The sequence below is a fragment of the Mus caroli genome, unplaced genomic scaffold (assembly GCF_978045245.1).
Source record: "Mus caroli unplaced genomic scaffold, Mus_caroli_1 scaffold_11, whole genome shotgun sequence".
In the NCBI taxonomy this organism is placed as follows: Eukaryota; Metazoa; Chordata; class Mammalia; order Rodentia; family Muridae; genus Mus; species Mus caroli.
The window spans coordinates 70,753,537-70,780,657 of NW_028227266.1; the positions used below are offsets into that span (position 1 = coordinate 70,753,537).

At 39.7% G+C, this 27,121-nt stretch overlaps 1 protein-coding gene across 7 annotated transcripts in view; it reads right to left on the reverse strand.

Moving 5' to 3' along the window:
* Tcf12 (transcription factor 12) overlaps positions 1 to 23,475 on the reverse strand; it is a 269,146-nt gene extending 245,671 nt beyond the window's left edge. For 2 of the 7 annotated variants that reach the window (XM_029481234.2, XM_021171997.3), the window contains exons 1-3: positions 23,190 to 23,474; positions 22,399 to 22,495; positions 21,341 to 21,413 (exon numbers count right to left, since the gene is read on the reverse strand). In XM_029481234.2, coding sequence (XP_029337094.1) covers positions 21,341 to 21,413; positions 22,399 to 22,473 — 148 coding nt within the window. In that variant the 5' untranslated portion in view covers positions 22,474 to 22,495; positions 23,190 to 23,474. Of the gene's footprint in view, positions 1 to 21,340; positions 21,414 to 22,398; positions 22,496 to 22,627; positions 23,037 to 23,189 lie in introns of those variants that run through there. The other 5 variants (XM_085844776.1, XM_085844775.1, XM_085844774.1 and 2 more) reach the window with 4 other exon arrangements.
* Between the last annotated feature and the right edge of the window lie 3,646 nt (positions 23,476 to 27,121).

The following is a 27,121-nucleotide window of genomic DNA, read 5'->3' on the forward strand; positions in this document are numbered from 1 at the left end:
TTGTAGTCCTAGCAGTTGAGAAGTAGAGAAAGGAGAATCAGAAGTTCAAGGTCTGAAGCCAGCCTGAGATACATGAGACCTGTCCTGTGTCACAAAGAAGAAACAGAGATCATAAAATTATATTCTTTCTCTTTTATAACCTCACTGGATTCAAGAGAATCAAAGAAAATCAGTTAAAAGTAATCTGATTTTGGCTTTCATCTGTTTCTTACAGGCTGCAGTTTCTCTGTGGGAAGAATGTTGGTAACAGCAAAGGTGGGTGAATGAACAGCAAGGATGAAGTTGGGGATGTTCCACAGAGGCCTGAGAACTGTTCACTGCTGTCACTTCAGGCCTCACTCACTCTGAGGAGTCTGCACCCGAGCAAACAAGGCTTCACCTCCCTACATGCACACAAAACACCACAAGTACTTACTATGTATGGCATTGGTAATCACTCTTGTTTAGCAGGACAGCTCAGGAATCCCATCTGTTCATATTTTGTTTGTTTAAAACTGAATCTTAATGCAAAAACTGCTATGAAGTTAAGAAATTCTCATATACTAGGCCTTTCTGTTCTTGAAAGTGTGGGAAGAAAGGTAGAACCTTTCTGGTGTTTTGGAGTTAGGGTGTCGTTACAGATCCTGATGGTTCTATGCAGTCTCTCACCACGATCCCCCAAGAACATAACGTACACTGCAATGTACTACCTAACCAGACAGTAGGTATCTGTCCTGGTTTCATTGGGACTGCCCACATTCAAGTATCATGATTCCTTTCTTACTATCATATATAGTTTTTCAGCCAAATTTACCTTTCTAATAACAAGAAAAGAAGATTTCTGATTTAAGCCAATTTCAGTAATTGGCACTAAATTAACCTTCCCCTGAAAACCAATTAGAAAAATGGAAAACACCTATCAAATGCCTCTTTTCCAACACTGGAAAACAAACTATAAAACTATAAAAAGAGAAACAATGTAAAAAATACCATCATTTTCATTTCCTGTGTGGAAATAATCTGTAGATCAGTATGCACAAGGTGGTCTCTCTGACCCAAGGAAACAGAACAGACTGGGGTTCTGGGAGGCAACAGCAGCTGCAATTCCTAGGGCACTGGTTGAAAGAGGGAAGCTATTTAGAGAAGTTATCTCTAGACATCTTCAAGGCTAACCCACATGTGTGTTACTAATGGCAAATCCTACAAGTATATGGTGGCACTTCACAATAGCAGACTAAAACTGAGGAGGAACTGTGAGAGATTTTAAGTCTGAAGCAGTATATACATGCAATAAATGTTGAAAAGCCAAAGCACTCTAAAGAATCTCAAGAGTGTTAGTTACGCCAAGTAACTAATATGGCTGAATTATTCTAAGAACCAAAGTTACCCTAGAACTGTGTTTCTCAACCTTCCTAACACTGTGACCCTTTAGCACAGTTCTTTATGTTGTGGTAACATTAACCATAAAGGTATTTTCATTGCGACATCATAACTGCAATTTTGCTAATGTTATGAATCATAATGTAAATAACTGTGTTTTCCAATGGTCTTAGGTGACCCAGGTGAAAGGGTTGTTATGACCCCCAGGGGAATCTCGACCCACAGGTTGAAAACCACTACACTAGACCTAACCCTGAGAAATGCTTTAAAACAACCATGAAGGAATACAAATGATCTCTAATGACTAAATTTCCTGCCAGAACAAAGCTCTAGAGTCTTAAACAAAGAACAAAATCTAAACACTCAATAGTGTAACATTCACAACACCCAGAATACAAAGTTCTGTCTTTCCCTATTTCTGGGGATGACATCTTAAAGGCACTCAGAATGGTTTGCCTTTAGACATGCCATTAGAGTTTCCTACAAAACAGCTTCCAATAAAAACAGGCTGTCCTTCAAGCTTAATAGCCTTTTGGGTTAATAGCATTTTTCTTTTTAGACCAAGAGGTTACAGCAGGAAAAGTACAATGGCCAACTGACACAGACTCAGGTAGACTTGGAGAGAATAATGCCATGAGATATTATAAAGTTATCTTTTTAAAAAAATGTCAGCAATGTCTATAGTTGGCCCAAGTGTACAAAGGCATCTGTGAAAGGGTTAAACAGGCTTTCCTCCCCACCCCACCCCACCCTCGAGACAGGGTTTCTCTGTGTAGCCCTGGCTGTCTTGGAACTCACTTTGTAGACCAGGCTGGCCTCGAACTCAGAAATCCGCCTGCCTCTGCCTCCCGAGTACTGGGAATAAAGGCGTGTGCCATCACGCCCAGCTCTGGCTTTCCTTTTCACAGAAAGAAAAGTAGAGGGAAAGTAAGGGTTGAAATTGTACACCAGCAGTCTAAAGCTATACTTTACAATGAAGCATTTGTTTGTTTGTTTGTTTTAGTATTTAGGAAAAAACCCAAAGGCAAGGAAATAAAAACTTGTCAGCTATGTACATTAGCAGAAAAATATAACCTATAGCAAGACCAAAAAACAAAAAACAAAAAACAAAAAACAAAACACAAGCAAAAAAAAAAAAACTGTCAATAAAAATAGGCATAAAATAAAAAGGTGGGATTACTAAACAAAGACTAGAAAACTAGTGCAAACCACTCACTTTAAAAAAAAAAAAAAAAAAGCAAAAGGAAAAATGGAGAGGGATTTAAAATGACCAAAAAATGAGCTTTGAAAAATAAAATAACATTATCTAGGTTATAAAGTTTCTGTATTGGACAAGGCAGAAGAAAACATCAGCACCTGACACACCTCTGATCCCAACCTCAGGACAAAGCAGCAGCAAAGCAGCCGCCAGTGTAGACAGAGTTCTAGATACACAGAAGCTTCAGTACAGGAGATGCAGATCTTAGCTTAGGACTGGCATGGGTTTTTGAAGCACATGCATATAAATAATAATAAATCTTTTTTTAAATCCAAACTATAGCATTCACCTTGACAGTGAGAGAGCTTGTCTCAAAATAAATAAAAACAAAAGATATAATGTTTTTAAAAATTGTAGGGCAAAACAATGAGGGGAAAAAGGTTTTGTTACCTCCGTAACAATTCCCGCAGTAGTCACCTTACTGTCCTAGCAAAAAGGATAGGGAATAGGGCGTTTAAAGACACCTAGAGGCACCCCTGCCTCTACACACAGACCTCAGGCGGTGGCTCATGCCTTTTATCCCACCCCAGTACTCCAAAGGCAGTGGTACATGGTTTGAGGCCAGCGTGATCTACAGGGAAAGTTCCACAACAGTCAGGGCTATACAGAGAAACCCTGTTTTGGCGGGGGAGTGGGAGTGGAAGATCTGTGTAAGTATAACCATCAAATATACACAAGAATCTCATAATCAAATTACAGAAAACTATGAAATCTTTTAGAAGCCACAAGAAGAAAATATCCCTTATATAGAAAAGACTATATATAAAGAATCACTACTGAGTTACTGTTAAAAAACAAAAACAAAAACAAAAAAAATAAGCCAAAATATAGTATTTTTAGAAATCTTTAAATGCTAACAAAGAAAAAAGAATCTAAATTATAAACCCAGCAAAACTATCCTTAAATTTAAAGGTTAAATTTTTCGACCAAGGGCTGGTGAGATGGCTCAGTGGGTAAAAGCACCCGACTGCTCTTCCGAAGGTCCAGAGTTCAAATCCCAGCAACCACATGGTGGCTCACAACCATCTGTAATGAAATCTGACTCCCTCTTCTGGTGCATCTAAAGATAGCTACAGTGTATTTAGATATAATAAATAAATAAATCTTTTAAAAAAATTTTTTGACCAATGATATAAAGATAATCATTACCTACATTAAGAGGAAATGTGGGGGGTAGGAGGAAAGAGAGATGAGGAAATATCTATACACACCACGGAATGATTAACGTTAGAAATGACAATACACCCATAACTGTAACTTAAGTCACAGCAGCGAGAGCTGTTAGCCCAACTCATCCTTAGTAACAGCAAGCATGAGCTTACAGCCATCCTTGACTACATGAGACCCTATCTCAAAACAAAGAAAACCTACCTCAATGAAACACAATCACTAATACTGGAAGGAAAGCATAACTCTAGAACTTATCCCCAGTTAAAAAGGTAATGCAATATTATAAATAATTTCATGACAATAATGGAAAAAAACCCTCCTTACAGGATGGTAGAGGACAATACGTTACTGGTGTCTAACATAGTAATTAAGTGCTTTCCTAACAGGAACAAAGCTAGCCCCGATACCAAAATATGACTTTAAAAAAAGAAAATCTGATAGACTTATATAAATGAAAGAAGCTAAACTAAGATTTTATTACCTCACAAAGAAAATATGTAACATGCAAGGCCTCACTAGTCAATTCTATTATTGAGCTTGTTTGGTCTTCCACGTCCACCAAGGCCCATGCTAGAATGTATCCACGTGCAGGAGCTGAGGTCTATAGAGAAACAGTCAGGCCGGAAGGGCTCCACTCCTGTGAAAAGACTAATGTCTAAAAGGATTGATGCCATACAACTAACCTCCCGCCCACACTCTCCTTACATCCAGGCACCTGATGATGTAGAAAGCAAGCCCTGGCCACACACGGGTACTTTGATCTTTGACTTCCCAGCCTCCAGAACAATAGGGTAAGTTTCTATTCAAATCCTGCTTAGTCTCGGGTATTCAGCTGCAGCAGCAGCAGAGCTCTGAGGGAAGAAATCAGTACCTGACAGTAGGGTATGTGCAACACAAAACAACAGAAATGAGGAGCAGTTTTAGAACTGGAGATTGAATAAAAGCTAAAACAGTTTTTGGAGTGAACAGGTGATTCTAGTGAAAAGCTACAAGATGAAGACAGCAATAGAGAAAAGTCTCAAACTTTTCAAAACAGCATAAATGTTTGTGGTCAGAAAGCTGGGAGAAATGTGACAATTCTGATAGGGTCCCGGAAATAAGAAACAAGGGTATATCAAGTCTGTTCCCTGTGCTCTGGTACAACACCCTCCCCTCGGATCCTCCAAATAAGGCTTAAGAGAGCCTAAACATGGTTTAGGCTGCGGTTTGTACAGACATAAGTATCAAATATTGGTACCATCCACAGAAAACAGACTTGCTGAGGGGCCTCATTTCTTACCTCCACCTAAATGTTAACAGATACTGCCAACAACCTGAGATCCCAGAGACTTGCAGCCAGGGTTAAAAACAGGACAGAGTTACTTATTAGGGCATTGCTTAATATGAAAAAACTGCATGCATGAGATTCTAACCTGTGAAAGTTGCTGCATGCATGAGCTGAACCCAGCATGGCCCCACATGAGAAGTTTCTTGAGTACTCTCAGAGGATAAAATATAGAGTCAGAACATAGAACATCTTCTCCATCTTTAAGAGTTAACACTGCTGGGCCAGGAAAATGGCTCAGGGAATAAAAGAACTTGCTGGGCAAGTCTGATCACCTGAGTTCCATCCTGGAAACACACACACACAACACACACTCACAAGCACACAAGCAGATACACAGTACTCAAGCACACACACATGCACAGGTGTGTAAGAAAGGTTTTGTTTTCATGTTAAAAAAGATATAATGCTGTTCTCTGTTGAGTTCCAGGTTTACTTGGAACCAGCTACTTCTGTTTTCTTGCCCATCTTTTCCTTTGTGAATAAAAATGTTCTGCCCCACAATTACATACTAGGCACACATAACTTATTTTGATTTCACAGGCTCACAATTCAAGAGGTCTATTTGTCCCAGGATAAAGCTAATTTGAATAGATTAAAATGAGGATGGATTTAAACTAAAACTTTTAAGGTTGATGCTAGAAAAATTTAAGACTTTGAGGGCTACTGGAGGGCTACTGGTGTGAACTGAATATACTTTGCACATGAGGAAAGGAACTGGGCATCCAAAAGCAGAATGCTGTGGTGTTAATATGTCTTCCCATAAAAGCCTATGTAGAGAAAACCTAAGTCTTCTATATTGGAAGGCAGGGCACCAGGAGAACTCCTCAGGTCAGGGACGTATTAATGCTCCTTAGTGCCACTCACCCAGTGACAACACAGAAACAAACACAAGTTCTTACCCCTCATCCGGTGACGACACAGAAGGCCCTTGCTATACACTTGACATTGGACTTGACCTTAATCTAATTAGATAAGCTCACGTTTATTATAAACTGGATAGGTGGAATACAAGGGGGTAGAATTTAGAATACAAACTCCCCCCCAAAAAAAAAATTTTTTTTAATTAAAAACAGGGCCTGTGATCAGGCAAGAGCCAGATCCTATCTCAACTCTTGTTTCTTTTCTAAAAAGAGGAGATAATTAAGTTGGTAAAACTGAAACCCTAACACTTGGAAGAACTGATAATGCTTTCAGGTTTTGATATAGATTTTTTACTTCATTAAGTCCTATATATTGGGAAATTGCATCATGTTCTACAATATGCCAAATATTACAAGTAATTGAGGAAACCAAATAAATACTAAGCTCATATAGACTCAGCATTGCCCTTTATAAAAATCCTCCCTCCTCAGCTGTATCCTGTTAATTGAAAAGGCTAAATTGCAGAACTATTGCTTCCCAGTAATCAGAGCTATGCGTCACTTGCATGTGCGTGAGAAACTGTAAGAAGTTGAAGAGCATGAATCTGAACCAAGGGAGAAAAGAGGGTACAGGAAGGCAGACAGACAGACAACTTCTGCCCTCCATACCACTCAGTTGTTTTAGCACTAGTTTATAGCTAGTTTATATAGTGTAAGTCTTCAAAGGCAATTAACAAAAAAAATGTTCTATAACTTACATGTAGGCACTTAAAATTAATTTAAAAACTTGGCATTTTCTTCTTGTCAACCAAAAACCACTACTAACACACATAATGAACTTTCTCTACAATAATTATGTTATATTAAGCAGATAACTGCTAAAAGCCTACAAAAGTCTTGAAAAGAGGGTCTGAAGAAATGGCACAGCAGTTAAGAGCACTAGCTAAGGCAGAGCACCCTGGTCCAGTAGCATCTGTAACTCTGGTTCCAGGATATCAAATGCCCTCTTCTGGCTTTCTCAGGTACTGTAAACACGCATAGTGCATTAATATGCATGCAAGTAAGTACTCATACATGTAAAATAAAAGGAGCGAGAGAAATGGGTCAGATGTTAAGAGCACTGGCTGCTCTTCTAGAGGTCCTGAGTTCAATTCCCAGCAACCACATGATGGCTCATAACCATCTACAAAGAGATCTGGTGCCTTCTTCTAACCTGCAGGCATATATTCAGGCAGAATGCTATACACATAATAAAATAAATCTTTTTTTAAAAAGCTGCATGGCCTCTTTTAAAAACCCATGTTAAAAATGTTGATCAAAGTAAGTAAAATCTTTTTGTTTGAAATCTTGAAAAAAGGAAGTGACAAAAAAAGATAAAAATTAGCCACCTTAATTTTCAAAACTTAAAGATTCTTTGGATTCTGTCTGAATACTTTATACTATTCATACTAAATCATATTAAATTTTTACTATTTATTCTAAATCAGCTGGGCCATAGTATTCTCTTCATCTTGTATTTGGCACGAAGCAAGGCTTTCCTAGAGATCTTTGTGACTATACTACTGTTATTTGGTTTATATATTATAAAACAAGTCAATAATTTTAAAACACAAACTTGTAAAAGGAATATTTAACCTCATAAAGTATTTTTCTACGATAGCCTTATCTAAAGATTATTTTTAAACACAAAAGTTTCTAAAATCAGGTACTCATTAAACATCAATGAGATAGTCAACAGAAACAGTTAGATTATTATTAAATGTTAACAAAGCTCCCTTTTCTGAACTTTCTTGCTATTCAGTGAACATCTTCACCAAAAAAAGTGTCATTTATATTTTTTGAAATGTGTTTATAAATACAGCTTTGTTTCACAACATTCAAAAACACAAAGGCTCCATTCATATCATAAAAATACCAATTATCTCATCTCAGAGCCACTGAATAAACACAAACCTGCTCTCTTCACAGGGAGCAAATGGGCATTTTTCAGCAACTAAACCCATCAACAGTGGTCTACCAAGGTGGTATTTTCAGAAATCTGCAGGTTTTACAAGCAATGGAAGTGACAAAGATTTTAAAAAACAATAGTAATATCTATCCACTCTCTCGGGTTATATAAGAAAATGTAAATATTTAGAGGAAAGCTGTATGCGTGCTGAGGTGCAGAAGAGTGCACTCCTGTCGCAGCTGATACCTCAGATTAAGTGGTCTTGAATCAGTGAGCGTGTCTAGCAGCAAGCATGTGCGGGAAACTGCAGAGATGCCTTTTTTTTTTTTTTTTAAATAAACCAAGAAGTCTCCTGAGAAACTACTTAACTTTCAACCTAGGCATGGTAATCTCAATGAGAGTGGCCCCCACAGGTTCATATGGTTGGATACTTGGTCCCCAATTGGTGGAAGTGTTTGGAAGGATTAGAAGCTGTGGCATTGCTGGAGAAGGTGTCACTGCGGGCAGGCACTGAGGTTTCCAAAACCATTCCCAGGTAGCTACTACTCCAAAGCCCTGCCTGCCTGCCGCCATGCTCCCTGCCATGATGGTCATGGACTCTAACCCTCTGAAACTGTGAGCTCCAAATAAACTTTCTTAATAAGTTTTCTTGGTCATGGTATCTTATTATAGCAACTGAAAAGTAGACAATATTTTTCCAAATTATACACACATTAGTAACATATTACCTTCCAATTATATCAGAGTGGTCAACTTAATTCTTCATAAAAAGTAAAGAAAGAAGAGAAGAGAAAGAAAAGAGGCCGGAGAAGGAAATACTTGATAAAGGTAATCCTAGGTCTACAATCTCCCAGGGAACTAGGTGTCTGTCTCAGGGATATACATGAGACCCTGAATTGGTGCCCAGCATTGAATAAAATAAAATTATACATGAACACATACAAACAATGTGTTTCTATAATCAACACAACTAGCCTAGTTCCGAAAAATGTAACCAAAGGTGACTCAGAACTAAATAAAATATCCATTTTCTGTCACAAATGAAGCAAGAACCAGATTCATAGTTCCATTCAATGAGTCTTTTCTCTGCTCTTCAGGACACTTCCCCACATCTACACAACCTCATTTCCAAGCCAAAAAAGCACAAGTCAACAGGCAAAAATCAGGGTTGTTGAGGAAAACGTCTAACTTTCAAAGTTCTGGCCTGGGCATTTACCTGTTCCAGATGGTGGTAAATGGCTCCTACAGCTCTCGTAAAACTGAGTTCCTATGGCCAGTTAAGCCAAGAACCAAACAAGCTATTCTCTCAGCTTGACATTACTAAGAACAAATATACCAGACATTCTGCAGGGAGGATGGGGCAGAACATGCATATGCATGCACTCATCACCACTATCAAAGTATCGCTTCTCACTGCTTAGAGCCAGAGCGGGCTGTGGTCTGCAGAGCCAGCTGTACTCCTGTTAAAACCTCAATGGCTTTACCACTTGGCCACTTCCTGCTCACCGTTGATACTTAAATGAGGAGTCCTGAATGGGCTAAGAGCTTTGCAGAAGAAAGTAAGACAGGTAAAATATTCTAAATAAATGGTACACACTTCAAATCTCTAGTCTGCTTATCCTCATAAATCTTAGTGCTGCCTCTAAGCCTTACCATGCAGATTATGCTAGGGAAGAAAAATAAAAATAGGGGTATTTAATCTCTTTCCAAATTACCACATATATCCAAACCTAATTCAAACATTTGTGAACCTTAACAAGTGGTGTTTTGCTGAGTCACAAGTACAAGCTACCACTTTTGTTTTCAAAATGTTTATAATCTAAATAACAATAACCACCAATCACAACAATAAATAGATAAAGGCCCTAATACAAATTCCCATAGTCTTTAGTTTTGTACTTCATGTACTTAGTACCATTTACAACCTTGGAGATGTATTACAGTGGAAGATGTAATAGTTTCAACTGAAAATAAGTTTAAATATTCCAATCCATAACAACTATAGAAATTTCCTATTCTTCCAAAAACACAAAGACAGCTAAACAATGGGACACAAAGTTCCTCTCTCCCAAAGATGGTCCTGACTGTAGCTGTTTGCAATTAACATCTTGAAATACTTTTAAAATGCTTACCTGTTTATGTAAACTTATAATTATACTATTTTCTTTTTAACAAAAACAAATCTTGAAGCACTTTATTTTTGAAAATATCAACTTAACCCTTACATTAGACTCCTTGTTATAACAACAAATTCTAACCATTTCTAGAGACAGTAAGTTTCTCCTTGAGACAAACTATGCAGATTGGTATCAGTGCAGGTGTGACTACCGCTGCTTAGGGGCAGTCAGAAACCACACCAAACATGCATCACTCTTGATTTCTGTTTCCTCTGTGAAATGAACAGTTACCAACATCTTACAAAAACTGTGAAGCAAACAGTACAGACGTAAATGTTTATAAAGTATTTTTATAATGACTGAGACTCTGCCCCTTTCACCGATCACTGGGCAAAGCCCAATTGCTATTACAACTTGTTGAGTTAGTCTCCAGAGTCTAGCTATCTTGATTTCAGCTGAATCTGCTCACTGCAGTACCATTCTAGGCTAGAAATGAAGGAATATGTAAAAATGAAGGCAAGAGAGGCCCTGGCTATACAGCCTGCTTTGTGTTCCTACTGTTTAGTTACCAGCTAAGCCAATTAAATTATCCAATACCACACCATGGTTATCTACATAATTAACACTAGAACAGTAGAATAAACAGGTTTGCAAAGTAAATGGAAAAGCCAGAGCAGATTCTACAAAGCCCAGTTCACTATACATTTCATTACTTCCATAGCTGTGTTAACAGCCATGGGACAGAACCAACTAGGCAGTAAGAATCACACTCATTAAAATCATTTATTTTAATGAAAAAGACTGCAATGAGTATTATCATTGGGATAAACATTAGCCACTAATCTGAAAACTTTTCCAAAAATAAAAAATAGAATTCATCAAAAAGTGACTTTGTCTACTGCCTGTATCATGGCTCCCCATTTTCTTCATGAAGCTGATTAGCCCTTGGAGGATTTTCTTCTCTATCTGCTACCAGAAAACGGACAAAATCCAGAAAGGCTATGCTAAAGAATGAAACTTCCTTTTGAAGGGTATCATCTAATGCTGGTTATATAACAAACAGAAAAAGAATGAAAGTATTCCACTCTGAGAGAACCTTGAATATTTTCCTGTATGCTTTTTCTGAACAGAGAAGTATGAGTATTCCTTGGCCCAAAGACAAGACAGCTACTTTATCCTCAAAGTAGAATCTTAAGTCCCTAAATCAGCCTATTACAGAAAACACTCAAAGGACAAAACTTAGACTGAAAATCCTCTAACCCAACAATCTGTGTTTCAGAACTAATTTACCACATTTTTTTTCTGTATTCAAAGTTCCCAGTCTATACTTTTAGTACAAAGAAAGAAACCCTTTTTGTGAGGTTTAAAAAAAAAAAGGTTTAGGTGGAAGTTTTCAGATTTTAGAAAAAAAAAATAGTATAAACTATGTTAGAAATTGTTCCAACACCTGATAACCATACAAAAACTGAGGACACAGATGGTTTTAATGGCCTTTTTGCATATTAAACCATATATTGCCAGCAAAATAGTTTATCTACTAAATTTGTAGTAGTTAAAAAGTTTAGACTTTTCTGGTTTTAAGATTACAGCTAAAGGCCCTTGGTCTTGTGAAGATTATATACCCCAGTACAGGGGAATGCCAGGGCCAGGAAGCAGGAGTGGGTGGGTTGGGGAGCAGGGCGGGGAGAGGGTATAGGGGACTTTCGGGATAGCATTTGAAATTTAAATGAAGAAAATATCTAATAAAAAATTGTTTTTGAAAAAAAAATTACAGTTCATAGACTATGCATCTATGGCCCAGAAATGGGATTACAGTAAACAAAACACACTTAACCTGGAATAATACTAGCCAGTAACACTCAGGTAGGAGACACTGAGGGCATCTGAGAGTCCTGAAATCCTCAGATGCTTGCCAAACTGGAAAGCTTTAATCCAGCCAAGCTGTCCATGTGTTCACACCAATAAAAAAAGTTGGATTTTTTTGTGCTGTTTATGATGGTGGGGGTTAGAGGGGAGACATGCAAATATGACACTGACCACATGCAGACGTCAGAAGGGAACTGATGACAGTCAGTTCTTTCCTCTCACCAAGTCAGTCCCGGGGATCAAACTTTAGGTCAACAGTCTTGGTGGTAAGCGCCTTTACCACTGACCTATCTTGTCAGCCCCAAGGGATTCAATACAAAAATATTTTCTTTAACTTTGTTCTAAACTGAAGTTAACACCGAAAAACAGTTTACAAAAACCTGAAGATACAGCTTCACTTGACAGAGCTTCCAAACAAAGCCTCAGAGAAACCTGTAACTCGGGAGAACTCAGATTTTTCAGTCCTGCTCCACAAGCAGCCAACTGTGAACCTATGTATGTCACACCATGCTTCTACTCTAACTCCTCCCCAATGCACAAGCAAACCTCAACCATCTCCAACCACCTCAGAACAACATATGCCTCCAGGACTGAAGCGTGATGGCTCTTACCACAAATCTTACATGTCCCACAAACAGTCACAGCACTGGACCAGTTACTGTATATGCAGCCTGCACTGTCAGCCACCAAAGCAATGGTGGTACAGGCTCTAACTGTGAAGTGATCCTGCTCACACTAGGTCACCAGAAACAAGGACACCACTGAACCAGGACTCCCATCTGGTTCCAAGAACACTGTTTCATTTTATCTACCTGATTATCCCAATTCTGAGAGACTCCCAACCCCAACGTAGCTATCCTCTTAACCCCAAAGTAGGGGATGAAATCTCATCTTGAACAAACTCTAATTTTTGATTCTTTCGGTTTGGCTTTCTTTAGACTAGGCTGACCTGGATCTCACTATAAGGCCCAGGCTCTCTTCAAATTCACAATCCTCCAGCTTTAGCCTTCTACATGCTGTGATTAGCAGTGTAAACTGCTATGTCTATTTATCTGCAAGTCCTAAAAACAAAAAGTATGTTGAGATGTGATAGCAAAGCTTTAAGAAAAAGAAAAGGTCTGTTGTAAGTTATCTCAAATTGTATTATTATATTGCTTTGAAGATTTCATCACTGACTCATGATCAGCAAGATTAAAACTAGTAACCAAATCTTAATCTGTTTTCATTTCTGTGTGATCTCTAAGGCCCCAAGCACATTTCAAGAGCTTGGGTGACTCATTACGGTCACTCTATGACCACAATTTTAACCTGTAACATAAAAGAGCACATTTTAAACATACAACAAAAATTAAGGTATTTTATAAAAATATAATTTTTCCCGTTTCAAATGTATATATAAAAAAATATAGGATGAGGGACTAGAGAGATGGCTCAGTGGTTAAAAGCAATGGTTGATTTTGCAGAGGATTCAAGGTGAACTCCCAGCACCCACACAGTGACTCACAACCATCTGTAACTTCAGTTCCCAGGGATCCAATGTCCTTTTCTGGCCTCCATGGGCCATACTTGTTTTATAACAAGCATGTTTGTGCTAGGCATTAAGAAGTAAAATATGAGGCATGCCCACACACATAAAATAAAAATAATAAATCTTTATTGTTGTTATAGGATGACTTGACTGGAAACAGAAAGCAGGTTCAAACGGCAGTCACACAATCAACATATCTACCTAAGCTTTAGTTTATGAACTAACAGTGTTAGTTACAAAGCCATTCTACTTACAAAGCCATTCTTGCTTTAAAATACAGTATTCTCAAAGAACAAGAAAAGCACCGCTGAAGAATGCACTCTCGAACTGGGCCTAACTGGGAGCAGACCAGGAACCAACCATCCCTGGTCCTCTCTCCAGACACAGAGCAGAGCAGGAGACTAGCAGTGCCGTGTGCTGAGTAAACAGGGTAACCTTCAGGGCTTCAGTTTTACGTAGACTAATAAAAGCACACTTGTTTTACCAGAAGCATGTCTGTGCTAGACATTAAGAAGAAACTACACGCAGTTTAGCTAAGATGTTTCTGCTGACTTGCAGTGCACTCTTTACTTTCTCTACCGTAACTGTGAGAAGTGGAGAAGTCTAAACCAGTGGCTCCTGACCTTTCTAATGCTATGATGCTTTCACACAGTTCCTCATACGGTAGTGACCCCCAAAACATTAAATTATGTCATTGCTACTTCAGGTTACTGTCATGAACCATAATGTAAATGTCTGTGTTTTCTGATGGTCGTAGGCCACCCCTGTGGAAGGGCCACTCCACCCCACAGGGGTCACAACCCACAGGTTAAGATTAATCCACAGGTTAACCCACTGCTCTAGCCTAACTTCTGGAGTCTCTTCAGCATCTCTCCCAGCTAGATTATCCTCCTAGGTTATTTATTCCGTTAAGAATTTCAAGCAGGTAGAGAAACTATGGAGAAAACACTACATACATCTAAAAAATGGTGATACCTAAGCATGGGAGGTTTATAAAAAGTATACGCATCCCATTCACCATTCCGTACCCTATGTGCGTGTACACTCCGTACCCTATGTATGTATGTGGTCTACAAAATAACAGTACTGGGAAGAAATCACCTAAAAAGGAGGAAGGAAACAACCAATTAAATTACTTAGTAACCAGATCCTTCAAAGCAACTCTTGGGTTTTCTTATGTCTTATACATGCAACATGTAAAAACACATATAAATTTATGACATCAAAAAAGCAGCTTGAGGGGCTGGAGAGATGGCTCAGTGGTTAAGAGCACTGACTGCTCTTCCAGGGGTCCTGAGTTCAATTCCCAGCAACCACACGGTGGCTCACAACCATCTGTAATGGGATCCGATGCCCTGTTCTGGTGTGCGTGAAGACAGTTACAGTGTACTCATATAAATTCTTAAAAAAAAAAAAAAAAAGCAGCTCATGAGGCATTTACTCAACTCCACCACCACAATGATAATAATGTAAACTACTTAGAACAATGCCTATCATATCCTAGCAATGTAATAAACACTGGATATAATATTGATTATAACTATCATTACTGTTAACATTGCCCATAAATTCTAATTAAGAAGAAACTGCATCATGGATATGGTACTACAGGCCGGTAATCCCAGCTTTTTGGAGACTGAGGCAGGAGGATTACCATAAATTCAAGTATGCTATGGACTACACAGTGAGTCCTATCTAGTACAGATTGGGCTACAGTGAAATATTGTTTGAAAAAGGGGGATGTGGGGGGAACCGATGCCACAATATTAATAGTCATCATTTGAGTTAGCTCTGTGGTATGTAAAATACACAGTAAGTAACCTCCTTTCATTCTCACTAGGATTCTGAAAATAAGTATTATCTACTTTACACAAATAACAGAAGTATGTTCAGGGGGGTTAAATGATGTGCTTAGGGCAACACTGCTACTAAATTGAAAGCTCAATTCCAGGTCACTTGGATGACTCTGAAGGTCAACTCCACCCTTTCCTGAAAAGCCACAATTCAAGGACTTTCTCACTAATTCAGTTGGTTCCTCTCCATCCCAGTAGGCACAAGTCGAAGGCTGCAGGGAATTCTCTAACTCTGTAACTGCATAACCCTCTCTCTAACACTGCTGTGGTGAGTCGCCACCACTTACTCCATTCATGCTAATAAGCATGTATACTTTTACCTTAATCAACAAAGTCAGATTATAAACATCTAAATCCACCACCAACATCAATTCATAGCCACATCATTTATCCCACTGAGTTCATTTCCTACAGAATTCATTAACTCCTTAATTATAACTTATAAGTAGGAAAAGAAATTCTGTATTCCTCCCAAAGAAAATCTATATGTGGTAAACACATAAATGTATTTTTTAAAAGTCTTCATTACCACACTATCAAAAGGAAAATTAACAAAATCCCTACATGTAAATAATAAGAAAACTTAAGTATTGCTGCATCTACTCCATGCAAAAGATGCAACCATTTTAAACCAAGTTGATAGAGCATATAACAAAAGAAAATAGTCGTGGCAGAATATACAGTGGCATTTTAGGAGAGGATATAAAGTGGAACTACCATTAAGATTTCACGAATATAGCACATTGCGGGGAGGTGGGGGGGAAGACTAAAGGAAATAAATCAAAACCTAACAGTTTTCTCTGGGCAGTGAACTAAGGGTGGTAATTTTTTTTTCCTGTTCTCCAACTTTCAAATGCACAGCTGACACCTGTGCATTAATTTTATAGGCAGATGAAAGGTGAGTTGTCATTTGCCTTTGTTTTCTCTAAAACACTTTAACTCACTTACTAGCACTTTCCCCACAAACGACCTCCAAATTAGCTATAAGAAATTTTAGTCATTTGAATTTGTATGTGTTTTTTATTATTGGGGTGTATGTTCCTTGTTTTTTATTTGGTTTGGTTTTTTACAACATGAGAAATCAAACTCAATTGATCTGATTTCTAAGCAAATGTTCTACCACTGATCTATAACCCTGCAAGTAGGTTGTGTCATATTTAAGACTCAAAAAAATTCATCTTCATTATTTTCAGAACTATTCCTGTGTCTGTCTCTGTCTGTCTGTCTGTCTGTCTCTCCCCCACAGAGCTCTGGTTTTCTGGCGTCTGTGAGTCTTTACTCCTAGTACTTTTTTTCAGTCTAGTTCCCACACACACTGTGGTTAAACTCAAACCTTAGTAATAGCATCTCTAAATTAGTGCAACCTCCTGGATAAATGTTTCCCTTACCCAGGTTCCTCCTCAGCAGCAACTCATTCCACCACCACCGCCTGCAGCATATCACGTGCCGTTCCTGAGGCTTTCCATTTATTAGCCCCTCTGACCCTCATAACAAACTTACAAGGAGCTATTACCTAACAGATTAAGAGCAGTAGCCTGGGGGGGGGGGGGGGTTAATTCTCTCACATCTACCAAGCTAGTAAGTGATAATGTCTGACTGTGACCCCAAAAACTCAGCTCTAGATAATAGTTTGTAAATATGAATTCTAGAATGGCAACTAGTTAAAGCCAGCTTCTCTTTTCTCAAAATGCATAGGCCCTTTGGTCCTACCAAATTACCACTTTGTACTAACCCAACCACTAGGAAGTGAGTTCTCCTGCTCCCTGAATAATCCTGCACATTACCCTCACAAGTCAACACTAAATCAAGTCTTGTAAGTTAGGCTGGTTCCCTCACTCTACAGCACAGCCTTCTCATGGACTCAATTTAAATTACTTAACATATAGTTCTTGATACCTTACAGTTTTATATTTTATCTTTACACATAAATAACAATATGTCTCCACTTCCGTTCTAAGACCTTCTCTATTTCCCGTCTTCCCAAATGCTAATACTACCATATTAGGCTGAATAAAGTAGTAACTAATACATGGTTACCTGACTGACAATAGACTGCATATGACTCAACTATTTAACATAGCAGAACACCATTCAATAGTCTTCTGTGGTGAGATGTTGGTTTTCTCACTTGGTTTCTTAAATAGAAACTACATTAGAGTTGTAATTCCAACTTTCCCAACTAAAAATTTCATTCAGGTGACAACCAAAAGCAATTTTATAACTGTTTAAGGGATTTGTTGTTGTTTTGTTTTGTTTTGTTTCTGTTTTAAGGTATCTTATGCGATGTCCAGAAACAGGTTTTTCTTTCCTTCTTCAGTCCCCACCTACGAGCATCCTAGCACCTCTATCTCAGAGAACTCTCCTGTAACAAGATACCCAAGTCTTCAACAATATAAAGCAGGCAGTAAATTCCAGGAATGATTACTAATTGTTCAAGAACAGAAAAGACTATCTGGTTTTGATAACTGTGTACTCTCTATGGACCTGTTAAATTAAAATGTAGAAACAACTGTGATTATAATTAAGGTTGAATGGTTTTATTTTCCTATCCAAAAGAACCATTGTGAAACTCAGAGAAGACAATGTACCAAAAAATAGTTTAAAGACAGAAATATACATTTACATTTAAGCTGTTGATAACGACAAAAACAATCCATTACAAACACATTTCACTAAGTATACCAAGTCTCTAACACAGAGATCTGAGGAAAGGCACTTCGGGAACTGTTCTCAAGGGCACACAGAGCTCACATCTACAATCCTGTGTTTCATTTTTCTGTTTTTCAAGTTTGTACTTTCATTTACAAGTATTTCCTGAAAGATGTCTTTGCTACTTATCTTTTTTTTTAACCTTAATAATTTTAACTTAAAAATATTCCACATGTCCCCATACACCAGCTGGCTCAACAGTTACTACTTATCAGTAATATTACTTAAAGCAGTATCTAGAAATGTTGACTTTCATCGTATACATGTTACTAAAACTTAGTACTGAGGTCCACATCCCACTCATAACCTGAAAAAAATCCTGAGTGACAAGCCAACTTAGTGTCCTTTTTATTAAAGAAAAAAAATTACTTTTTCTGTTTATAATATTGTTCAATTTCAAAATACATTAGTTAAACCTTGGTTTTCTGTCTTCATTTCTTCTTCACTCGATGTATCAAATGCAACTATAGCAATTTAAAATGCTATAGGACTCGTCCACACTTCATAATCTTACCATACTTAATGGAGTGAGTAAACACTTAATAATGTTATGAATTTTCTAATTACTAGGAAGTGTATGCGATTATGAAAGGGCAGTATGAGGGTGTCTTTACCTCACCACTTATCAGCACCCTATGTATGACACTGCTATGTTTCAGCCAAACATTACCACTAAAGGAAAATGGGAAAGGGGACATTGGATCTGTGGATACTTTCCTTCTTTTGTTGTTATTTTGGGTCTTGGTTGGTTGGTTGGTTGGTTTTGACAGAATTTCACACAGCCCAGACTGACCTTAAATTCCTGTTCCTCCTGCCTCTGCCTCCCAAAAGCTGAGATTAAAAGTGTGAGCCACTACACTCGATGTATCTATTATTTCCTTTAACTATGTATGAATCTGGAGTACCCCACCTTTTATTTCCAAAGAAACACTTACCACAAGGTCATTAGAGAACATCTTACACAGCCTATCACACCAACTAGATTAATCTACAATCTAACTATAATGCAAAGGAAATAACATCTTCATAAAGAAATGACATTGTACAGATTCAAGTTACCAGCTACCATACAAGCTATTTATTTTGTTTCAGACATAAGATAAATGGAACATCCAATTTTATAGAACATATTGAGTACTTTCAGCTAAAACGAAAATACGGAAGTCTTCCGCATAATTTGGATTGTATTTCAAAAATAATAAACTACGAAATTAAGTCATTCTCTGAAAGGACAAATAGCAAAAAGGACATAATACTGCACATTATAAACTGCAGCACTCTCCAAGCAAAAGGCAAGTGCCACACATGTTACTCCCAAGACAAAAACTTCCAGTCTTTACATTTCCAAAGAACCATGAGATCCTTCCTATATGTTGCACATTAATAGAAACTAGAGTATGTTGCAAGTATCCTTTGGAATCATCATAGGTTAATCAAATGTCTGGAAGATACACACAGAATACATACATACACAGAATATTACTGTGCCAATTTCTTTTAAACATTCACTTTGAAATAAGAAAGGCTATGGAGAAGCTGTACCCATTGGGTATTTTGCTGTAAAACTAACCTCGTGCAATTTTCTCATCTCAAAATTTAAATCTCATTAACTACTGAAGAGCATAGCTTTATGTTATAATTCTTTTAAAACAAACCGCACAGCTAAATACTGCTATGTCCACAGAATATAGATACTTAAGTCCAAATACATCATAATCCAGAGAAATAAGTATGACAAATTTGTGAGACCCAGCCCTGCAGAGTGCTGGCAATGCCAGTGCCATGCCTGCAGTCCACCAGAAGGTTTCCTATCAGAAGTCATTCTTAATGTCTAAAAATAAGTCAACTGCACTCTCACAGCAAGTTTCTAACGCTCCTGTCCAGATCAATGCCCAGGTAAATATGTTTTCCACAACTTGATCGGAAGCTAACAGTATAAAATAGCAATCAAGACTCACAGAACACATCAGGCGCCTATTATGTCTTACAAAAGTAAATCTAAAAGTTTGTGACAACAAACTCTTAGTAGTTGTAAAATCAAGATGTCCTCTAAATGCTAAGAGAGGTATGGAATACAGCCACTTCTTTACAAATAATTTTCTACCTCTATCCCAAAAAGCAGAAATGTTCCAGTGATTACCAGCAAAAGGAGAAATGGCGGAAGAGCTGGACTCTGGCGAGTATTTCATCTTCGTAATCAAGAACACTACTACTAGCCTTTAGGTTACATGCAATCCAAAAATGCTTTTATTTTCCTCTTTGATTTGTTAAATGACATGCTTCAGTGTCATAGTTAAAAATGGAGTTCAGCTAAACTGATGTGTGATTTTCAACAGAAACATTTTTCTAACCATGAAGTAGAATAAAATGTTAAGCCAGTTATAAAATTAAGCTAATTTCCAGGCTTTCTGCTCTCACAGCCCTTTGGAAAGCAGCTATGATTTTGCTAGGGTAAACCAGAAGCTCTGCTCTTGTGAGCAGTGACTGAGCGGCTCCCGCCCAGACACACTACAGCCAGTTTTCTCAGGACCATGCTCTCAATGCTCTTCTCCCCATCTCTTGGACACTGAAGAATAAGTTGAAATGAAACAAATTAAACTTCAGTATCCCTGCTCTGGAATACTTACTTTTAAATTGTAAGTTTTTTTTTTAAAGTGGGACACTATTTAGTAATATGACATAGTTTACCAAAAGCAAGCAAATTTAACATTAATAATATTGCTTAGGAATCTAACTTTAAAAAATATCCTAATATAATTTGATTACAGGACAAAAATTTGGCCCTATGTCATTTAAAATAAGACTTTATTTTAATATAGAATTATCATTTTAAATTACTATCCACAAAATTACTTATTTCCTACAGTGTAAAACCCATTTTTAAAATAAATACAACTTACTAATTATTGTTTGACTCAATTCTACTTTTTATGCACATAGATTAAACAATACTTTTATCCATTTTAGAGCCTAGGATTAATTAAATAACACTAATGACCTGAAGATATATTAAATGTCTGCATATATAAAAGGAACACCGGTGAACCACAAAGCTCTTTCTTCAAGCACTTTTCTAAATACAGTCATGACACAATCCATCATGTTCAAGACAATTTTCAATCTTAACATTCACAAAAAGAGCAACTTTAAGTCCATGCTAAAATCTTTAAAACATCCAAGCAATCTTCAGAACAACTCTCCAAGTTTGAGGCTCTAGTAGTTTATAATTGTAACCAGACAGTGTAAAAAAATGGTGTGGCAGGCACTAAAATGCTTTATAGACTTTTCTACTAAAATATGTCAGTGCTCTGAAATAGAAATTTCTGATTTTCAACATCGTCTTACCTGACCCGCTGAACTGACTACTTCCCAGTGTTGTTGGTCTCGTTTTCCCACTATTAACAGGTGGAGAAAACATCTGCAAAATAACCCAAATGTACCTATTAATCTTAAAATTCTTCTATACTCCTTGCAAAGAAAAGTTCACCAAGTGTCATCAATTAGTTTCCTAATTTTCATAGAGAATTTGAAATAAAAATGGAAGACCCATTTAGACCAAGGCTGGCAATAACAAGTGGTATTATTTACTAATACTGCTTGAGAGAACCGGTGACATTTGCTATGAAAACCCAGCCACAGGCAAGATTACAAGATAATTAAGTTTAAACAGTAAATTTTTACCCATGATCTTCACTTGGCCCTAAGTGATTCTCATTACATTAACATTACTTAATAAGCACTTGCAATCAGAATCATGTCCGATGAAATTACCACATACAGGAAAGATAATAACAGTTCTAATACAGCAGGTATTGGCCCTGCCTTCTAGGAGCAGTTAACGTTGAAATTCAATCCATTAGTAAGAAATAAGGGCAATGGGCTCTATAGCTTCACCTTTTATTTTTAAATCATTTTCCATATTACATATGGAGACGGCATATGTATACTTAAAGCAGTCAGCTCAGAAGGCTGGGAATTCTAGCGCTGGGGTTGGCTTTTTTGAAGCTGGCATCTCTCAGGTACCACAGGCTAAATGAAGTCGTGGGGAGGGAAATGCTAAGAAGTCTTAAGGAAAAAAAAATTTTTTTTTCTTTCATATAAAGTCTAAAATCTCTAATAATTATCAGAAGGGAGTGACTCAACCAGAGCTCATGATTACATTGTTCTTTTAACTAGTTAAATCAAATGACCCCTCTGGCATTAAAGTTTGAAATCTGCAAGTCTAGACATTACATCAAAGTTCAGGTGTCCAACTTGGGGGAGCTGGACTCCAGCCCTGAGAACTAGCGCTGAAAAGCAGATGGAGTTGCCCGCTGCCATGTCGCTTTCCCCCCTTTTCTCTCTTGCTTCCTATCTCGGGAAACCTCAGCAGAACCCCAAGATGCTGAGGAAAGCTCTCATACCGCACTGAAGTCCAGCAGATCGCTCAGCTCCTTGTCGGTCCCTATCGCGGCCATGCGCTGCTGCTGGGGATTCATCTTCAGCCACTTCTAGCAGGTCCTAAGGCAGAGAAGACAGGCTGAGCCGCGGACACCCGGACGCTCGACGTGAGAGGGAGAGAGAGGGAGAGAGAGAGAGAGGCAGCGCTCGGGGTGGGGGGCGCCGACCGACACGCCAGATCCCCACGCATACCCGAAGGACAGTGACGGAAGCCGCTCCGACACGGGAGCCCACGGGTGGCTCCGGGGCTCCCGCAAGTTTCCAAGGTGGCTCGGCTTCGGGGTGCCCCCGGGGAGGAGTACGGAGCGAGCCCGCGCCCAGCGAGAGAGCGAGAAAGCGGCGGCGACCCGGAGACCAAGTGACTCACTCGCTCAGCAACAATAGAGCTGACAAGTTGCGGGGAGCGCGCCGCTCGCAGGCCCGCGTCTGCGGCCCGGACGTCCCCAGCGGGGGTCCCCCGGGTTGGTCGAGAGCGCCCCACGCGCGTCCGCACCCGGCAAACTCCCGCCCGGCCTCCACCTCCCACTTGGGCCGCCCTGCCCGGGACTCGCGGAACAATGAGGCGGGCTCGGCGGCTCCCCGGCCCCGAGCGCCGAGCCCCGAGCGCCGCGCAGGCCGAGCGCCGCTGCCCGGGCCTGGACCCCGCAGCTCGCGCCTCCGCCCCGCCGCGCGCCGCAACTTGGACGCGGCCCGGGGCTCCGCGCCGTACAAAGGGACCTGAGTTCCGCACGTCCCGCCCGCCGCCCGCGGTTACCTGCCGCCCGGGCTCCGCATCCAACCTTCCCGATTAAAGTTCACTTTGGCCGGGAGCGCGGGCTCAGGCTTTCCCCCTCCCCACGCGCCGCCGGCGGCTGCGTTGCCTCGGGCCCGCGCGAGCGCTTGAGTCGGCGCGGCTCGGGCGGCTCTCGGGCTTGGCCGCCCGTGGCTCCCCGGGCGGGCTGGCTGTCCCCCCGATAGAACTTGTGGGTCTCCTCAGGCGGACATTTTTTTTTTCCGCTGAGGCGGCCTCAGCACCGAGCTCCGCTCGCCTCCGGATCCCTCCGCGCCTCAAGCGCGTCGGCTTAACCCCTCGCTGCCCGGCGCGCTCCCGCCTCCCGCGCCGAGGAAGTGGGACCGCGGAGGGGGCGGGGAGGCACGGGGCGGGGCGGAGCGGAGCGGCGGACGGACAAAGCCCACGGCCGGCGGCGGGCGTCTCCTCACGCTCACTGCGCCCCGAAGTGCCGCGACGGGGACGCAGCTGGGCAGCATCTGGATCTGCCACACGCAGCCATTCCGGAGCTCAGCCACGACGGACGCGGGAGGCGAGGCCGGCTGTGGAGCCGCAGCTGTGGTGGGCGGACTCTGTGGGAAAAGCGCGAAGCCCCTCACGCCGCGCTCATCAGCTTGCTCACCTGAGCGTGCCGTCCCACCTGAGCCCCGCGCTGGAACACCCAGTTCTGGGAAAGGATTGCGCCTGGCCTTTGCTGTAACCAGAGCGACAGCCCCAGGAAGTTAAGTCTTGATGAGCAAGTTCCGAACTTGGCCCGAAGAAGCCCCAAAGAAAAAAGGGGAAAATTCGGCTTTGGAAGTTAAGGTTTTCTTGAGGGGAAGCTAAGGTTGTTAATTGTGTTGAGGTCTGCGAGCACAGAAAAGACCAGCCGGGCCCAAGCATCCAAAGAAACGAATTGAAGACAGTGGCCAACTCTTGAGTATCCTGACTGTAAGAAGGAGCCGTTGGCCTCAGAAGTTCATATAAAGAAGATAGTTAAATGTGCCATACTGTACTTACTGCAACCAGAGCTGTCCAGCCAGAGAAGCAAATTAGGGTTTACATGTGGGACCTCCGTATAGACCATTCCAGAACTAATGGTAGCCTACTCACCCCCAAAGCCAATCCCACTTAGGTACATACATGCTCTGGCAACTTGTGGAGTGTGTCTCCCTCCTAAACAAAGTAGCATGATTTGACCTAAAAAATGATAACGATCCCGTTTCCAACTAAGATGACTAGTGGATGGCTAACCCGCATACAAATAGGCAATTTGCTGAAGTCTTTGAGAACATTTTTGCAAATGCTATAAAAAAAAAATGAATGTCATCTTCCAAACTCAAGATCTAGCCAGAGTAAATCAAACAGACAAGAAGAAAGTCTTCCCAAAGAGAGATCTGATCTTTGATGATGTTTCCAATATAAATCAAACAGTTCTGAGCCAAGTCTAGCATCATTGATTAAATGAACAGGGTTTGGTTGTCCGTAATTTGGTGTATACAAAGTGAGGCAAAAAGCAGTCACAGACTCACATGCCAACACAACAAAGAGTTAACCATCAACCAGGAAATTTGATTAGGTAACTTGTAAAGCCAAATTTCTGTGGTACAATCTCTAGGGAAGATGCTGAGGTTTGGTCTTCTGCTATGCATTGTAATGTTAACTACTGGCCTGGTTGCCCCCAGGGATGAGAGAATCTGCACTTAGGTAACCTTGTACCCCAAGTTATCCCTGATTGGTGAATAAAGATACCCACTGCCTATAGCTGAGCAGAAGAGAGGTAGGCAGAGTTTGGGTTCTTGGGCTTGGGGTTCCCAGTCAGGAATCAGGAGGAGAAGGTAGTAGGTAGAGAGAGGAGAGCACACCATGGGGTAGGTGAATCATGAAAACATGGCCATGAAAGCTGGCCACTTGGAGTTAAGGACAGCCAGATGAAATGTGGCAAGTTACAACTCGGGGTTATTGATAGGGAAGTAGACATAATAGCTTAGAAGGTAGATATCTAACCAGATCTAGTACATTAAAGGCTCATTATAAATATAAAAGTTATGTGTCTTTTGTCTGAGAACTGAATGATCAAAGGCAGAGTAGAAACCCCTGATTGAGATAAATAATTACTACAAGAAGAAGGGGTGGCGTGAAACCATGCGAGATGTATGCTGTTTCCAAGGCAAAGGAGAGGCAGCTTATACTGCTCACACAGCTATTTTAGAGGACATCAGAGGATTCACTTTGAAAGCCTGACCAGGGAAGGTTTTCATACTTATTATGGAAATTTCAATTTTATTTTGTGTGTTGTTTTGTCATTAGATTGTGAGTTCCTTGTGGGTTGGGACTGACAAGCACCTAGCATTGTATCCAGGATACTAGACTTGATGGTAACCGGAATGTATTTCTTCTGTTTTAAACTATATCAAGTCATTTTATTATAGTTAATTAATATCTAAATATATGTCTGTACATGTGGCTTTAATTTATTTAAAAGAGATCTAGAATTTTGAAATTAGAGGATGAAAATTTTTTATACTTTCAAATGGTGTCTGTATGTGTGTTTCTAAATAAAGAAATAATATTCCCATCAATAATGGGCCAAATCTATTCCTGAAAAATATGGAAGACCCAATATTGAAAGTGGAGCTTTAGGGCTGGGTATATTGCATAACCCAAGGTGGGTTGTTTTGTTTCTTGGGTTTAGGGGTGGGGGTGGTTGTTGTTGTATAGTTTGGGGGTTGGCTGGTTGGTTGGTTTTGTTTTTACTTTTGTTTTTTGTCTTGGCCCCACCTGAGTTCTATCCCTAGGAAGTACATGATTGAAGGAGATACCAACTCCCAAAGTTGTCCTTGGACTTCTATGTACATTCTATAGTATGTTGTTCATGCACGAACACACACACACATACACACAAAGTAAATGAATGTAAAAAAGATTTAATCTGAACTTCATATCACTTATTACATTATTTATTGAGTATGCTGGATAGAGCTAGAATTCTATTGAGAATATGAGAAAGAACTAGCAACAAAAATCCTGTTAATTAACAGTAAGTACTAAGTTAATATCAATAAGTAAATATTGAAAAAAATATTTAGCACATATTTCTTACATGGTCAAGGTATGGTGTTAAATGCTTTTGGAACCAAAAGTCTAAAATCTACCTTGTCCTCAACAAGATTGTCATTCAAAAGCTCTGCTGTCCTACTGTAGCTTGCCATGAGCAGACACTGAAATTCTATCAGCATGGCTTCCATCTTGCTCTGCACAGAAACACATATATGTTTAATAAACAAGTTATCCTGACAAACATTCATAGTCAAAAGAAAAGCTTCTAAAGCAATGGGCTTTTTTGTTTCCTTGGGAAATTAACTTGGCCTTGGCCCCTTTTTAAAAGATGAATGCTCTAGAAAGTTCAGAGGAGAAGAAAGAGAAAAGAGCTACTCAAATCAAGCTAGAAGTGGGTATAACAAATTGCTATTAGACAAAGTGACTGGTCTCCTAGTATTACTAAGATGCAGGGTTTATGCTTAACAACTCTTCTATCTATCTGCTCCATGGGGGAGCAGCTGACCCCTTAAGCAAACAGAAACAATTTTATGTAACAATTTATTAAGTCATACCTTTACTTCATGGCACTCCTACCATGGACCAACTGAAAACTGAACTTGTTCAAGCTATTGTAACATGGAGTATACAAATCACCATCAATAAACTCATTATTTTCTATCAGAGTCTCCCTGCTTCCTGAGAATTTGTAATGAACACTGTATCTTCTCTTTGAATGCCAATAAGTTAAAATAGTCATCTATTCCTTCCTAGGATCACTTAGACTCATTCAAATCATCTGATTGCCTTGTACAAATGTTATATTCAGATTTCAGGAAAAAGTGAGTTGGGTGATGTCATGATTTGAATCCATAGACTCCTTTTTGAATGCTTGGCCT